General features: G+C 50.4%; 1 protein-coding gene and 1 long non-coding RNA gene across 3 annotated transcripts in view; one reads left to right on the plus strand and one right to left on the minus strand.

The window, feature by feature from the left end:
• The window catches only part of LOC132688048 (uncharacterized), a 38429-nt gene extending 29055 nt beyond the window's left edge, over positions 1–9374 (minus strand). Inside the window, exon 1 of the long non-coding RNA XR_009614393.3 lies at positions 6420–9374. This is a non-coding gene — a long non-coding RNA (uncharacterized LOC132688048). The remainder of the gene's footprint in view (positions 1–6419) is intronic.
• Positions 9332–15960, plus strand: SLC46A1 (solute carrier family 46 member 1). Of its 2 annotated transcripts, XM_060646759.3 has the most exons (5): positions 9339–9640; positions 10056–10908; positions 13146–13229; positions 14674–14830; positions 15375–15960. In XM_060646759.3, the coding sequence occupies exons 1-5, from the start codon at positions 9413–9415 to the stop codon at positions 15430–15432; spliced, it is 1380 nt and encodes a 459-aa protein (XP_060502742.2). In that variant the 5' UTR covers positions 9339–9412; the 3' UTR covers positions 15433–15960. The 2 variants fall into 2 exon arrangements, with proteins under 2 accessions (XP_081647331.1, XP_060502742.2); XM_081791205.1 differs by lacking the exon at positions 14674–14830 and having other exon boundaries at positions 9332–9640.
• Positions 15961–17455: the final 1495 nt, after the last annotated feature.

Genomic DNA, 17455 nt, shown 5'->3' on the forward strand with positions numbered 1-17455 from the left:
ACAAGGGCTATAAAACCCCTATTTATTATGTAAATGTTTATGGGTATTTTCTTGTACGACTCAGTAAAAGCAGTCACAGGGAACGGTGGGGAATGAAGAGACTGTTCCGGAACAAAAGAGATTTAAGAGCCATAACATGCCCCGAAAATGCATGGTGTGGGCTTATCTGAAGTCGAATTCAAGCACAGCTGTTATAAAAAGGCATTTCTTGGGAACAATTATTGAATACTCAGTATTAGATCATGTCAAAGAATTGTTAAATTTTAAATTTTTTAATGTTTATTTATTTTTGAGAGAGAGAGAGAGACAGAGAGATAGACAGAGAGTGAGTGGGGAAGGGGCAGAGAGAGAGGGTTGGGGGAGACACAGAATTCAAAGCAGGCTCCAGGCTCTGAGCTGTCAGACAGCCCGATGCAGGGCTCCAACCCACAAACCGTGAGATCATGACCTGAGCTGAAGTCAGATGCTCAACTGACTGAGCCACCCAGTCGCCCAGAACTGTTCAATTTTAAGGGGTGATAATAACATGGTGCTTATGTGAGAAAATGTCTATATATTTTAGGAATGACAGAATATCATAATGTCTGGAATTTGTTTTAAAATACTTTAGCAAAGGACAGAAATAGATGAATCTATGGCAAGATTTGATCATTGTTGAAGTTATGAGTATATGGGGGTTCGTTGCACCATTCTATTTTGTGTGTGTGTGTGTGTACATTTTCATAATCATAAAAAAGTTAAAGACAGATTACATAGTAACATTAAACATAAGTAGCAATAAAATTAAAGTTCCTAGGGTAATTTCTTACCACCCAACTCTTATTCTCTCACCTCACTTAAGAGACGAGAAACATTATTTTTTAAATTTTATTTATTTTTACTTAAAATTTTTTTAAATATTTATTTTTGAGAGAGAGAGGTAGAGCACAAGTGGGAGAGGGGCAGAGAGAGAGGCAGACACAGAATCCGAAGCAGGCTCTGGGCTCTGAGCTGTCAGCATGGAGCCCAACGCGGGGCTCGAACCCACAGGCTGTGAGATCATGACCTGAACTGAAGTCAGACGCTTAAGCAACTGAGCCACCCAGGTGCCTCTTACATTTTATTTTTAAGTAATCTCTATGCCCAACGTGGGGCTTGAACTCACAATCCTGAAATCAAGAGCCACACGCTCCACTGACCGAGCCAGCCAGGTGCCCCGGGAAAAATTCATTTTAAAGGCTTGCTGATGCTGCTTTTTCAACAGAAATTTTGCACAAGATAGTGCTGGCGAGTCTGATGTGGGTGGGTTTTAGTGACCTTTCTTGAAAATTTTCAAGAGGAAATTGAATACTTATTTCTTCTCTTGAGAACAGATTCTGTAATGAGCTGGCTGTCACCAACAGCTTTACAGACCTGGGAGGAGGCTGAGGGCAGGGCTGAGAAGTCTGGCTTTGGAATCAGACACATGAAGTTCCAGTCCTGACTCTGACCCTTCAGGATCTTTGGTAAATCACTGAACCTCAAAAAGCCTCAGTCTCCCCCTCTATAAACGGGAACGTTGATAACCACCTTGTAAAATTTTATTAGAATGAGTTCTTTCTATGCTTGGCATATGCTAAATGCTCATGAACCATTAGCTACTGTTATTATTCTTGCTACATTTGGGTCACCGACATTTCTTTGTCATTATTAATTTTTTTTTTTTTTTTGGTAATATGACTTTCTCAAAAAATATGGATACAGGAAAAATTGGGGTTAGATTCCACTATCTAGAAGCTGGACTGCCTATATCACGTTTTGCAGGTTTTCTCTCCCTCGAGGGAATCACCCGCGATTTCTCCACGCCACAGCCACCTTGCCAGAAATCGGTGTAAGATCCACGGGGAGGGATCTTACACTCCCCTTGCACTCTCGGTGGACACACTTAGAGTACATATTTGGAAAGCGATTCAAGTGCACACTTTGACAACAGAGGAAATAAACTGTAGACTTAAAAAGAGATTCAAATATACATTTTGCAAACAAGAGGAATTACAGCGCACAAAGTACGTACCTGAAAGGAAATTCAGATACACATTTAAAGAGAAAGTCACCGTTTTCGCTCAGTGTTGTTAACATTCAGAAGGTCTGATATCATTTGCTTGTGATTATGGGAAGCTCATCTTCCTCTCCCTGAGGATATACAAGCCCCATGTTTATACCTGTCCATTTGATAGACTCTAAAGACACCGAGAGACCCGGGAAGATAGGGACGTGGGGAGACACTGGCAATAGCCATCACAAACTGCAGCTGCAAACAAGGTCAAGAACTAGGAATCCTGGCAGGTCCTCCCTTTCTGGTTATCTGCCTGAAGAAATGAAACCACTGTCTCAAAGAGATATCTGTACCCCTATGTTCACTGCAGTATTGTTTACAATAGCCAAGATGTGGAAGCAAGCTAAGTGTCCATCGATGGATAAATGGATGAAGAAGAGGGGCGCCCAGGTGGCCCAGGTGTCTAACTTCAGCTCAGGCCATGATCTCACGATTCGTGGGTTCGAGCCCCATGTCGAGCTTTGTGCTGACAGCTTGGAGCCTGGAACCTGATTTGGATTCTGTTTCCCTTTCCCTCTCTCTGCCCCTCCCCTGTTTATGCATTCTCTCTCTCTCTCTCTCAAAAAATAGATAAATAAACATCCTGAAATCATTGTTGCACCATGCGCTAACTTGGTGCAAATTATAAAAAGTAAATTATAGAAAGAAAAAATAGATAAACACTTTTTAAAAAATGGATGAAGAAGATGTGGTATTCATATACTATGGAACATCATTCATCCATAAATAGGAGGGAAATCCTGCCATTTGCGACAACATGGATGGACCTTGAGGACATTATGCTAAGTGAAATAAGTCAAACAGAGAAAAGACAAACACTGTATGATCTCACCTGTATGTGGAATCTATAAAACCAAACTCACAGGGACATAAAGTAGCCTGGTGGTTGCCAAAGGCTGGGGCGTGGGAGAAATGGGTGGTTAAAGGGTACAAACTTCCAGATGATTAAGCATTTTTTATGTTTATTTATTTTGAGAGGGAGAGAGAGAGAGAGAGTGTGCGCGCTAACAAAGGAAGGGCAGAGAGGGAAGGAGAATCCCAAGCAGGCTCCGCGTGGTCAGCGCAGAGCCCAATGCAGGGCTTGAACTCACAAACTGTGAGATCATGACCTGAGCTGAAACCAAGAGTCGGATGCTTAACTGCCTGAGCCACCCAGGCACGCCAATGAATAAGTATTTTTAAGATGAGTAAGTTCTGGGGGCACCTGCCTGGCTCAGTCAGTGGAGGATGTGACTCTTGGTCTCGGGGTTGCGAGTTCTGGCCTCATGTTGGATGGAGAGATTACTTAAAATTGGCATCTTTTTTAAAAAATAGTAAATTCTGGGATGTAATGTATAGTGTGGTGACTATAGTTAACACTGTATGATATACTTGAAAGTCACTAAGAGAATAGATCTGGAAAGTTCTCACCGTACCCACACAAAAGGTAACTATGTGAGGAGACTGATGTGTTAACTAACCTTATTGTGGTAATCATTGTGTAATATATCCATATATCAAATCATCATGTCGTACAGCTTAAATTTACACAATGCTGTATGTCAATTATATCTCAAAGCCGGGGGAAAAAATGAGGAATCCTGCAAGAACCCTATGTTGGCATTAATCATCTGAAGTGGTTTATCCAGGCGGGTGTTTTGATCCTTAATCCATCGATTTTAGAGACATCCCATTTCGTTATGTTTCAGACACACCCTGGGAAAGGCAGGCCCGTCATTTCACACGCGTGTTTTTGTTTTTTTGTTTTGTTTTGCTTTGTTTTGTTTGGAGAGAGAAAGAGAGTGTGTTTGTGGGGGAAAGAAACAGAGACTCTTCAGCAGGCTCCATGGAGCCTGACTCAGGGCTTGATCTCAAGATCCTGGGATCATGACCTGAGCCCAAATCAAGAGACGGATGCTCAACTGACTGAGCCGCCCAGGCACCTTTCACAGATGTTCTTTAAAGTTGCCTTTGCACCCCTCGCTCACCCTCAGGGCAACGAGCACTTGCCTGTGGCCCAAAATGCCTTTCCAGTGCCTCCATCTTTATCCGAAGCGCACGGCACTGGGGTTAGCCCTGTGTTTTCCCTTTTCCGAGCCAGTCTTACAGAACAAGGGCAAATGCCAAGCAAATGTCAAAATAAGCACACAGAAAAGCTAAAAGTGGGGAAGGTACCGTGGGACAGCCTGAAGTATTAGTTTGGCGGGGCTGTGAAGGTGTCCTGGCTTAGCCCCCGACTGGTGACCCAGGAGGGTTGGAGCATAAGTAGGAAAGGGTCCGTGTGCAGACCCTGGAGGGCAGCTGGCTGCCTGGACAGGTTAATGCCGTGGAGAATTCGAGAAGGCATCTGCTGCTGTCATCCATGTAATCAGCTAGGGATGCATTTTTCGCTTTCTCGCTCCCCCTGGCTAGGTTTCAGCCTCAGCTATGCTTCTCTGAGATCGCACTGGTCACTGAGATGAGGCCTGCCTGTCCCTCCCTGAGGCTCTTCAGCTGCGCCTTTGAGAGAGGAGCTGACCTCACGCCGGAGCGCGCTGTATCTTGCTTGTTGCATTCTCTAGGGGTGAGCTTCTCAAGGGGCACCTCCGCTTTGCTCCTCTGTCTTAAACGTCCAGTTGATACTTAGCCCATTGTGATCCGATTTCCTTCCCTTCCCTGGAAGTTGCTAGAACTTCCAGCGTGCCCAGCACTGACCCCCTAATTGCTGACACTTCCCTAGACGTCTCTTTAGTAACCAGCACATCACCACTCTTGACTACGAATTCTCTTCTCCTGGCTTCTTCAACACTCTCTTCGGCTTCTCCTCCTCCTCCCTCTTCTTCCTCTGTCCAGTGTTCCCCCCTGACGGGGCTCTCTGTCACTTGGGTCCTCTCTGGAAGGTCTGTGCACTCCCATGTTTCCATCACACAAATGCAGGTGTCCCCCAGGTGCCTACCCTTCATGAATCTGGGTAGTGCTGCCCATGGGTGCCCCCCTCCCCCTCGATGTCACACAGGCACCTCAAACTCAGTAAGATCCGAACTCAATTCCTTACGGGCATAATCTGGTCCCTCCCGACTTCTCTGGCTTCACGCCCTCTCTCCACAGCAATACCAGATTGTGGTGGGCTCCACCCTAAGGTGGCCTTATAGCTAATTAAATCAACCTAATATGGGAGGAAGCAGAATGTTTTCAGACCCTTAGAATAGCAGCTTGGCATTGCGTCACAGTGGTCCCATCTGCTCTATGTTCAGAAAGCCTCAGTATAGAACCTATAGAAACGTTGGGATCCCATTCCCAGACAACAGCAGGGACCCTAAAGGGGCCCCAAGCTCCATGACTTCCAGGATCAGGAGTCCTTCCTCTGAGCAAAGGTGAGTGGCGGGGCGGTGATGAACTGAAACACACAGTTCCCTCGTAGCATTACCCGGTGTATGCTTACATGAATGTTGCCACAATCTCTGAGTTTCCAAGAGAATCCAGAAATCTGGATTTTCACGTGAATCTTCCAACTGTGAAATGTCACCAACAAATGCAAAATTCAAAATACACTATGTGCGCTGTTTAAGAACACTGCGTGAATCACTCAAAACCATATCCATATCTAGCCTGCGGGCTATGGGTCTGTGAACTAGAAAGAATAGAAGGTGTGGAGGCTTTGGAGTCAGACAGACACCAACTCAAATAGTTCTCTGAGTTGTAACGAGGATGAGAGGTCATATGTGTAAAATGGCCAGCACAGAGCAGTCCCTAAATGGAAGTCAATTGCCACTTAATCAGCACGACTGACACATCTATAAAAAGGACATGTTTACCTGGTCAGCATAGGACAATAGGGAATATGAGCACCGCCAAGGAAGGGGAGACTGAGTCACAAACCCTCACAGCTCAGTAATTCCATTGCTCGTTTCCCCTGTACTGGAAATGGGCAGCTCTACACGAGCCATGTGGCCAGTCTGTGCACAGCCTTCTGATTTATGCCCCAGTCTGGTTTGTGTTTAGCTCTCTGATGCACTTAGAAAAGCCTGGTGCCCCAGACCATCACAGCTGGGGTTCTGAGCCTGGAACTAGAGGGAGGACTTGGCCAAAAGACATCCTTCCTGAGAACCCCTAGACATTACCCACATTGTCACCCCCAAAACTGTGTCAGCCATGAGGAGTGCCTGCAAGGTCTCCCAGAGGTCAAGAGGCTTGGGGCCGCATCCCTTATTTGAGGATCCAGACAAATTGAAAATGAACAGTTGCCAGGATAGGTTTTTATAGTATATTTTAAACATTTCCATTTAACAAATGCACACACACACACACACACACACACACACACACACACATACACACAATAGAATACTATTTAACCGTGAGATTCATGGGTAATTAGATGACCTACCTTATCTACAGAAAGCCCTTCTTCACTTCCTCTCTGTTCTCCTGGTGACTTCTCTTCATCATTTCCTGCTTCAAATTCAGCTCCTCTGCTGAGAATCCTCTGACTTCCTCTTGAGGAACCTCTGAACTGATTTATGCCGCTGCATACTTTTATTATTGTGATTTGGGATTTGTGGTGCACCTTCCACTGGCCTGGGAACTCCTCTAGGGGGAGGGACCGGAGTAAACTCTTTTGTGAGATCGAGCCCCACGTTGGGCTTGCGCAGACAGCATGGAGCCTGCTTGGGATTCTCTCTCTTTGCCCCTCCCCTGCTCGTGCACGCGTGCGCTCTCTCTCTCTCTCTCTCTGTCAAAACAAATCAATAAACTTAAAAAAAGAAAGCGTTAAGGACCCCAAAAAGCTTTAAAAATAATGAGTCCAAGAGCAGGAGCTCCAAGACAGGAAGTGCTTTGGGGACTCGCTCCTGTGGGGTAAGTGGTTGGGCAGCCCTGCCCTTCTCTGGACTCTGGCCAGCATTGCTCTCTAAGACTCAGCTGATCCCCTCACCTGCAACCGCCTCACTTCTTTCTGGTGAGTTCCCTCCCCACCTTCAAGCTCAGCTCAGCAGAAACCACCATCTCTGGCACCCGGACACAGCCACACAGGGGTTTCTTCTCATTTGATCCTGACCATCACCCCAGAGACAGATGTCATGACTTCACTCTTCACAGACAAGGAAACAGAGGCCAGAAATCCCTTCACAGATGAGAAAACGGAGGCCAAAAAGGCACTTGGCCAAAGTCTCGCAGCGAGGGAGGTATAATTGCAGCTCCCACCTCAGGGCTCCGGTGGTTGTGACATGGATGCCGCTTTGACTTTTAGAGCTGGCATGTGAGGAACACACTCGAAACAGGAAATGGCTTTCCCCTCAGGCTCTCTCTGCCCTTCCTCTTAATATCCAAAAACATGAGCAGCTCGTCAGGAGCTGTGGTTGGTAACTTGTGAAAAGGAAGTACCGCAGAAATGCTGGTGAAGTGAGGAAGCCAGCCAGGCGGATATCTGGTAGGAGACCATTCCAGGCAGAGGGAACAGCAAATGCAAAAACCCTGAGGCAGGGGCCTGCTAGACAAATCGAAGGAGCTAGGAGGCCACTGTGGCTAGAGCAAAGGAGCAAAAGGGATAATGTAGGGAAGGGATCAGAGAGGGCACATGGTCTTAGGGCCCTCTTAATGATGTGGCTTTCACCGAATGAAATGGAAACCAGCGGAAGGTTTTGCGCAGAGCAGTGACCTGACTGTAGCTAGGTCTTAAAAGAGGTGGAAGAGAGACCTCTTTTAAGAGCACCACAGGCTTCAGCTCTGGGATGAGCTACACCCTGACCCATTCCCAGCTGAGGGGCCTTGGCATTCTGTCTCTCATTCTTGGTTCTACAGGAAATAACAATAAAATTTCAGCTGGGCACCCTTTCCTGCCTGCAGCTGACATAACTGGGCCAAACTTTTGTGTAGGCGATGGATAGGGGAGGGAGTCAACTCCAGGGGCTTGTGTGTTTAATGTGGAATTTTCTGGACAGGTTGGTAATGGTCCCATGGGGGTGCAGGCCTCATTCGGTCCACCAGTATCTAGCCAGCACCCATCTTTTGGGAACCTAGGACTCTTTCTGCCTCAGGGGAGGTGGGGGATGGTCAATAAGCCAGCAACAAGACCACGCACAGTCATGGTAGCCAGAAATGGGTAGTCCCCACCATTCCCAAATTCAGGCCTGTGGGTCATGGCACAGAGCTTGCCTCTGGAAATTCATTCTACTGCTCTATTGTCAAGGCAAGCGGCCTTTTCTGGCCCTGCTCCTCCTAGGCCTGGCCGGGCTCCTGAATGAGCAGCCTTGGAGTCCCACGGCTCCTCTCCTTTAAAGGACTTTCCACAGTTGAGCTCTTTCACAGATTAGTAGGATTCTTTGAGGTCTTTCCCCACCCCACCATTCTAAGAACTACAGGGCCTGGTAAAGGCTTTGTCCGTGTCCTTCACCGCTGTGTTCTAGGAGCACCCCCAGGCATGGTCCCTGACATATAAGGGGTGCTCAAGAAATAGGCTGAATGAGTAAATGATAAAGGAGAAAGGCAGGTAATGCTTTTCCCTTTTACAGGCAATAAAACATGCCCAGACGGGAGGTATGACTGCCTTCTGGCCCAGTTCCTATAGCTGGAGCACCCAGGAGCACAGGGCCACACCCATGGTCTCCTGGGCCCTCCACAGTCTTCTCCTCTGCTCCTCCGCAGTCACTGCACAGCCAGTCCTGAGCCCCCCAACAAGACCGGTTTCCCAAGGAAAAAACCCTAGGGCAGGAGTGGAGCAGGTAACAGCCTATTAATAACAATAACAGCACTTAGAATGTACCAGACACTCTTCTTCCACAGCAGCTCTTTGAGGCAGGTTGTATTGGCACCCTCATTTTAAAGATGAAGAAATGGGGCACAGGGAGGTAAGTGCCCGACCCAGTAGCAGAGTCTAGGTCGTGGAAGCGAGGCCGAGAGCGTGAGGCTGCACTGAGTTGCCTCTGCTGCAGCGCCGAACATCAGCATAGGCGTCAGAGGTCAAGTGTTCTTCGAGCTCTGCCTTGGGTGCCCCATGTCCTCGTTTCCTCATCTGTAGACCGTGAGCATTAATGGCTAGCCTATAGGGTTGTCGGAAGACCAATGCACGCAGTTTAGTACGGTGCCCAGCGCACAGGAAACGATCAATAAATGTTAATTATTGATATTTTTTGTTATTGTTAGGAGTGTTTCTGGGCCTGGAATGGAGGGCTGTAGGGCGGCATCCTTGCAGACTACAGGTGAGGTCATCCGGTGAGCCAGGGGTGCGCGGCCCCTCTCCCTCCCTTACCGGCCGGAGCAGGCGGGGAGAGAGTGAAGGGAACAGCGGCCCCGCCCCGCCAGGCTTTTTAAAAAAGGGGACGCTGGGCGCAGGCGCAGAATCGTTCAGCCATCTGTCTCGCGCCCGCCCCAACGCGCACGCGCATGGAGGGACGCGCGAGCCCCCCGGACGAGGCCCGCGGCCGCCCCGCGGCGGCCGTGCTGTGCCGCGGCCCCGTGGAGCCGCTTATATTCCTCGCCAACTTCGCTTTGGTCCTGCAGGGCCCGCTCACCACGCAGTACTTGTGGCACCGCTTCAGTGCCGACCTCGGCTACAATGGCACCCGCGACAGGGGCAGCTGCAGCAACCACAGCGCGGACCCCATCATGAAGGTAGCGGCGCCGGAGGGGCACGGAGCGTGGCACCGGGTGGGCCCCGGGCTGGAGCGCTGGGCAGCCGATGGGGCGGGGCCTGCGTCTGGGTCCGGGCAAGCTGCGGGGCGGGGGGTGGGTGGGTATGGAGATTGGGTAGTGGGCGGGGCCAGAGCTTAGTTGGCGACGGACCGACCCCTGCAGTGTGGGGGGTGCTTAAAGTTCCTCTAGGTAGAGCAAGGCCGGGAGGATTAGCAAAGGGAGTAAAAGTAAGGGCCTGGGACCGTAGTCCATTCCACTTAACCCAGCCCCGGTTCTCTGAGGTTTAGGGCTCCAAAGATAGTCCCCATCCCCGTATCTCCCAGGATGGTGATGGTTGGGAGTTGGGCAACCCAGAGTGAGGAACAGCACCCTGGTAAGATTCATGTCCCCACAGGAAGTGGAGACCCTTACCTCCCACTGGACCCTCTACATGAACCTGGGCGGCTTCCTTGTGGGGCTCTTCTCATTTACCCTGCTGGGTGCCTGGAGTGACTGTGTGGGCCGCCGTCCACTGCTGGTGCTGGCCTCACTGGGCCTGTTGCTGCAGGCCCTGGTGTCCATCTTTGTCGTGCAGCTGCAACTCCACGTCGGCTACTTCGTGCTGGGCCGCATCCTTTGCGCTCTCTTTGGGGACTTCAGTGGCCTCCTGGCTGCTGGCTTTGCCTCCGTGGCAGATGTCAGCTCCAGCCGCAGCCGCACCATGCGAATGGCCCTGCTGGAATCGTGCATCGGGGTGGCGGGGATGTTGGCCAGCCTTCTCGGGGGCCACTGGCTCCGGGCCCAGGGTTACGCCAACCCCTTCTGGCTGGCCTTGGCCTTGTTGATAGCCATGACTCTCTATGCAGCATTCTGCTTTGGTGAGACGGTGAAGGAGCCAACGCCTGCCCGGCTCTTCACGCTCCGTCACCACCGATCCATTGTCCGGCTCTACGTGACTCCCGCTCCAGAGAAGTCCAGGAGGCATTTAGCCTTGTATTCCTTGGCCATCTTCATGGTGGTCACTGTGCACTTTGGGGCCCAGGACATCCTGACCCTCTATGAACTGAGCAAACCCCTCTGCTGGGACTCCAAGCTGATCGGCTACGGTTCTGCAGCTCAGCACCTCCCGTACCTCACCAGCCTGCTGGGCCTGCGGCTTCTGCAGCACTGCCTGGCTGACGCCTGGGTGGCCGAGATTGGCCTGGCCTTCAACATTCTGGGGATGGTGGTCTTTGCGTTTGCTACCATCACACCCCTCATGTTCACAGGTAAAATGCGTGGGCTTGGGGACAGTGTGTCCCAGAGGCACTGGGTGAAAGCTGGGGGTCAGACACTCCCTGCCCCTGCAGGTTCAGGCCTGTGTCTGGAAACATTGTTGTGCTCCTTGCCTGCACTGGAGGACAGACGAAGAAACTTCATAAAAATGCCATCTTTGTCAAATGGAGAAGACAGACCTTCAGTAGCCTCAGTAATTAATCCACATTATCAACTATAAATTGTTGTTAGTAAGATAGAACAAAAGACAAAAGTATGGCTCATAGGCTAATTGCTTCACTTCTTGGCCTCTCACAGCCAGTATTTATGGTGTTCTTAAACAAAGTCCATGCCACTAATGCTGTAATACTCACTTCTCTGATAAGAATCACAGGCCCTACCTCGGTATCTTTGGTCAGCTTCTTTGGGTTTTTTAAAAAGCCAGTCTTCTCAGACCACAGATAACAGATTTCCTGCCTGCGTTAGTTCTTTTTCTTGTTCCTCTTTTTTTTTTTTTCTTGGTAGGAGAGGGGTAGCTGGAAATGAGGAAGTTAACTTTTTTAAAGGAACAGATTAGGGGTGCCTGGGTGGCTCAGTCAGTTACACACTTGCCTCTTGGTTTCGGCTCAGGTCATGATCTCTCGGTTCATGAGATGGAGCTTCGTGTAGGGCTCTGCACTGACAGTGTGGAGCCTGCTTGGGATTCTCTCTCTCCCTCTCCCTCTCTCTCTCTCTCTCTCTCTCTCTCTCCCTCTCCCTCTCCCTCTCCCTCTCCCTCTCCCTCTCCGCCCCTCCCCAACTTGTGTGCACACATGCTCCCTCTCTCTCTCTCTCTCATACTCTCAAAATAAATAAACTTAAAAAAAATAAAATAAAGGAACAGATTAATTTTGATAGAGTCCTAAAATACGTTGTTTACAAAGTCAGCCGACCAGTAATCACCGATTTCTTAACTTGGCTGCTTGCCTGGAGAGCGAGGTCGAAGGGGACCAGGGACCTTCCTCTCCTGCCCACAGCATCTCCCCTGGCCTCAGTGCTGGGCTCAGTGCCCTCAGGGGTGCAGAGATGATGAAGGCACTGTCATTGCTCAGGGGAGCCTCAGCAGAGAGGGGTTCGTGGGCCTGACACCTAAACGGGCCCTGGGTTGCCTCATAAACCCACTTTGGAGGGTCTACTGTCTTCTAGGAGGCAACAGTCCCACAGGGAGAGAAATCGTTATGGAAGAAGCAGTGTGAGCCTATGAGTAACAGATGCAAAGGGAAAAAGAACTTGCATTTGCTGTGTATCCTCCACAAATGTTACCTCATGTACCATTTCCTGGGGCTACTGTAACAAATGACCACAAACTGGATGGCTTAAGACAATGGAAATTTATTCTGGCACAGTTCTGGAGGCCAGAAGTCAAGCAATAGTATCACTGGGGTCAAAATCAAGGGGGCAGCAGGGCCACGCTCCTGGCTGCTTCCAGCTCCGGAGTCTCTCGGAGGGAATCTCCCTTGCTTCTTCCAGCTTCCAGTGGCTGCTGGAGTTCCTGGCTTGTGGCCATGTCACCCTAGTCTCTGTCTCAGTGGTGACATGGTCTCTTCCTCTTCCATGTGCCTTCTCTGTTCCATGTCATATCTCCCTCTGTTTCCCTCATCTAAGGATTCGTGTGATTGTATTTAGGGCCCAGTCTGGTAATCCTGGAAAAATCCCTTCATCTCAAGATCCGTAACTTAAACATGTCTTCAGAGACCCATTTTCCAAATAAGGCAACATTTACAAATTTCAGGGATTCGGCCCTGAAATCTTAGGGGGCCTTCTGTACCCCAGAACCATCCTGTGAGGAGGCCTTTGTTGTCCTTTCACAGATAGGAGTCATGTCCAAGGCCACACAGTTAGGAAGCGATGGTGTCAGGTTTAGAACTCGGGGCCGACTCCAAAGCCCATGCTTGTTTTCTGGACCATGCCATCTCCCTTCTAAGTGCAAGATGGTTGGGTGATGCCTGCTGCGACCACAAGAGGTGTTGCGACAAGAACACAATTGGTGGGGAATCAGCATTCATTCATGAAACAGGTAGCAGGTAGGTCAAGCTTTGAGAAAGGTAGTCTCCCTTCCTCCTTGCTCATTGTCTCCATCACCAGTAAGGAAGTCCTTCCTGTGTCCAACCTGAGTCCCACATGAGGTATGTGTAGGAGTTCTGCTACATAGGGTGCTTGGGTGCTCCTCTCCCTGACTCCATTTCCTTGATGATTGTTTCCTTCTCTGCAGGGTACGGGCTCCTGTTCCTGTCATTGGTTACCACACCCATCATCCGGGCCAAGCTCTCCAAGCTGGTGGGCGAGTCAGAGCAGGGTGAGTGTCAGGGTCACCCTGTATCTGGTCCCTCATACCCAGTGTTGCCTGAACTGGGCAGAGGGCAGCTGTGAGCCGGGAGGCTGCGTACCTTCCTCCCCTCCACCCAGGAGACGTTAGTAGCCGAGACAAATGCACTTGTGTCAAATTGCCTGGGATTGGCAGAGGGCCACAGTGCCTTGGATTTTCAGATCACAGGGTTGGAATTTGCAGTTCGCGGAGCACACTTGTTCCTTCAGGTAAGTCCCAAGTGCAGGATTTACTCTCCAGAACTAGCTTTTCCAGCTGCAGAATGAATGAGATGATGCTTCACTAGGGTCAGTGTGTAAGCTTAGAGGAAGCAGACAACCTTTCGATATTTCCTTGTCCCCGAGTGACAGTTGAAGAAGCAGAGACCCAGAGGGTTAAATTGGGTCACGCAAAGTCACTCAGTAAGTGGTGGAGCTGGGATGCAAACCTGGGTCTGTTTTTAAGAGCAGCAGGTCTTGGGATGTGGTTTGGGTCCTGACTCTGGTACCCACTGGCTGTGAGATCTTGGGCAGGTCCCTTTCTGTCTCTGCACCCGTTCCCTCCTCTGTTACATGAGCGGTTTGCTCTTGATGACAAGGGCCTTCCAGCTCTTGACGGTCGGACAGAGTTCAAACTCAACTTCTCTTGGGTTGTTGCTCATTTTGCAAAATTTGGGTTCTGCTGGCGTATCTATAAAGAATAGCCTCACGCCTCTGGGTCCTTAGACCCTAGTCTGGAAACATCTGGCTCATGCACTTTTCCCCATCTGCCCGGGAAGGAGGATCTGGTGCCATATGTAGCCCAGTAGAGGTTTGTTTTCTTGCCTCCCAAAACCCATGTACCTTCATTCATTTACTCAGTAAGCTTTTTTTCTAGCACCTTCACTGTGCCCTGAGATGCCAAGGGGAACAGGAGAGAAGAACAGCACTTACTTACTACCTCCAGGGGGCCTGTGGTGGATACTTTACGTGTGAATTTAATGTTGCCAGCAGTCTATGAAAAATAGGTATTAGCCTTATTTAACAGAAGGGGAACAGAAACCCAGAAGGATAAGCAGCTGATTCAGTGATCACACAGATAATAAGTGTTAGAACTGGGAATTAACCCAGCAATTAATCTCAAACAGGAGATGATTTCAAAAGGGGATAAACCAAAAACCACTTTATCAGGCTTTTTGGTAGAAGATATCACATGTACTTTTAATACATGGATTTAATACCAGCCATTTGTTCTGTAGTCCCATGCGTGAAGTGCTTTCTGTGCATGACCTCACTGAATCCTTACCACAACACATGATGTAGGATTTATTGTTGAGGAAGATGAGACTCAGAGAGGTTAAGTGACTTGCCCCAGGTCACATAACAGCGAGCTAGGGGTGCTAGGATTTGACTCTAGGCCTTTCAGGCCTCAGTGTGTGATGTTTATTTCTTCACAGGTGCTCTCTTTTCTGCTGTGGCCTGCATCAATGGCTTGGCCATGCTGATGGCTTCTGGCATTTTCAACTCGCTCTACCCGGCCACCCTGAACTTTATGAAGGGGTTCCCCTTCCTCCTGGGAGCTGGTCTCCTCTTCATCCCAGCCATTCTGATCGGGTAATGTAGGGCTCTGACCCATGCTCATAATGCTTTATCCCAAAGTTGTCCTCTTTCTCATCCTCCCAACCAGAACACTCCCGGAACCATTCTGCTTGATTCTTTCCTTGCAGACAGCTGCTTTAATCATCTGAGAACCATTGCCCAAGGGCAAGGCAGAGGGGCAGCAGAGGAAGGGTCAGGCTAACACTGCTTGTTGGCAAGGCTGTGTTCTCTCCCTCAGCTCCCCCGGTCCTCCATTACCATTTTGCAGATGGAAATATGGTGGCAGAAATGTTCTAGAGGGAAGCCTGGAAACTTCCTCAGCTAGTTATGTCTGGGCCACAGGCTAGCCTGAACTACTGACTTCCTCCCCCAAGAGCCATAAGAGTTGCTTTCCAGAGTCCTGTGTCTCTGTACATTACCTTGTCTTCCTCCTCCCCACTGTGGCAGAAAGACCTATACCGGCCCACCCAATAAGGCCTTGATACATCTTGTCACATCTCTTAAGAGTTGAGGGTGTCTCCCCATGTCAAATCTGAATCCTTTCTCTGGTCTCTCACAGGGTGCTGGAAAAGGCTAATCCTCGTCCTGAATTCCAGCAGTTTCCTCAGAGCCCCTGATCTGCCTGGACCCGAGGACAGAGGGCAGTGGGAGCAAAGTGAACACTAACTAGCTGAAAGCATGCGTCTGGCTCCCAGCAACACCAGCACCACCCCGCAAAGGGCAAGTGTCTGCCTTGGAAAATGTGGTCAAGCTACACTGCTGTGCCAGCCTATGACTCTAATCTAGAATTGTAACCCACACAGCCCCACTCCAGGAGGCAGCGGGGGAGCCATCTGGACTGTTTACCCTTGATGCCATCAGTCGTTTAGAACCCTCCAAGGGAGAGGAGAGGTCCCAAATGCAGGTGAAGCCTCAGGGACCAGTTGAAGCATGAGGGCTGGCATCTGTGCTTCCAGCCCACACCGCACAGCTCACAGGGCTCAGTTCCTGGTGTGCAGCCACCAGTCACTTCTGGGGTTGGATGCAATTCTGAGGGGAGGGGGGGTGGGAGGGGCTGGGTCCCTTCTGGAAAGTGCTGCTGTCTCTGGCTGGAATCCATCCTCTGGGCTTCACAGTGCCAATCACAATAAATCCATATAATCACACTGAAGTGAACCTTCTGGCCCCCAAGGCATTGGGCTGTGGGGCTCTCTGCTTTCCTGTTCCTGGCCTGCCCGCCATAGGTCAGATAGCAGCAGCCTCTGGGCTGGGCAGGAGCCCCTGAGCTGCCATGGGATTGTACTGGGCATGGCCAGCCCCCTGCCTCCCCCTCCATCTGACTGCTCATTCTCTTCCCCTGAGCTGTGGGGCAGAGGCCTGCCAGACTTGCATCAGGCTCGTGGGGAGATCCGGGCAGGAGCCCATTCCTGAGGGTCAGAGATCCAGTCCCTGAAGGCACCTGTACTGGTCGACCCGGCTGTACCAGTCCAAGCAGGGTCAGGTTTTGTCACTGCTCGGCCCTCCAGCACTCTTGTTGCCACCCATTTCAGCAGGGCCATCCTTTATCTGTAGGTCAATAGGAACCTGGAGATGTGACTCCTCGATATGATCCAGGGGCCCCAGCTTCTCAGAGAATGAGGGGCTTGTTTCTAGGGTGTTAGGAAAGCCTGGACCGGAAGCTGGAAGTCAGAACTGGATTCAGTATCCAGGCACTAGCTTTGATGAGGGCTGCAAGCCCCTGCACCGACCAGAGCAGGTGGCACTTGACTGCAGGCGTGCATTGGCCACAGTGCTTGGCTCCTGCTACCCTCATTCTCTGTCCCCTGCCCCAGAAATCACAGGTGAAGCGGGAAGGGGGGAGGGGGCGGGTGCAGAACAAAGCGTGGTCAGCTGTGGCGTCTGTGGCCTGGGCCTGTTTCCAGATTCCCATCTCACTGTCTCTGTCCTTGGAAGACCAAAGCAAGGAGAGGGCCTTCCACTGACTGTCCCAGCATGAGGCAGTGAGGAGGGTCAGGAAGAGGCTCTGGGCTGGTCTCAGGCTTGGGCTCTACTCTGGGCACTGCCTCTGGCTTGCTTGTGACCATGAGCAAGCCCTCCTATGTAGGTCTAGATCAGCAATGCCCCAAATTATCTGATTGCCGGTGGACAAGTTAGGAAACACTAGATAATGTTCTGAGACCTTTCCCCCCTCCTACATGCTAAAATGAGATTCCTCTTCATTGGCATGCAGTCCTTAGTCGCTGGGGAGGGGTGGGGTGAGGTGGGTAGGGACCTAGCTGATGCCCCGCCAAGCGGAAAAGCCCAACCCTGCAGACCTGCGTCAGAGCAGGCTTGGGGGAAAGGCTATTTCCCAGCCCTCTGTTTCAGGACCAGCTCCATGGGGCCAGGCCCAGGTGGAAGATGAGGGCCAGGTGCCTGTCCTGGCTGTAACCCGAGCAGTGTTGGTCATGGCAGGAGAGACAATCCACTGAACACACTGGCCTGGCTGGGGGGTCATCACCTGGGCTGCTCTGGTGGGATTGGCGGCTGGGCTCTGATTCCCCAGAGACAGGACGGGGCAGCAGTAGAGGGTGTCCAGACAGCCCGCAACCTCTCTGAATACTGCCCACAGGGCACCTCAGGAAGGGGTGGGATTGATGGGGACAAAGAGAAAGTGTCTCC

Source organism: Panthera onca, chromosome E1, assembly GCF_046562875.1.
Source record: "Panthera onca isolate mPanOnc1 chromosome E1, mPanOnc1 haplotype 2, whole genome shotgun sequence".
Taxonomy (NCBI): Eukaryota; Metazoa; Chordata; class Mammalia; order Carnivora; family Felidae; genus Panthera; species Panthera onca.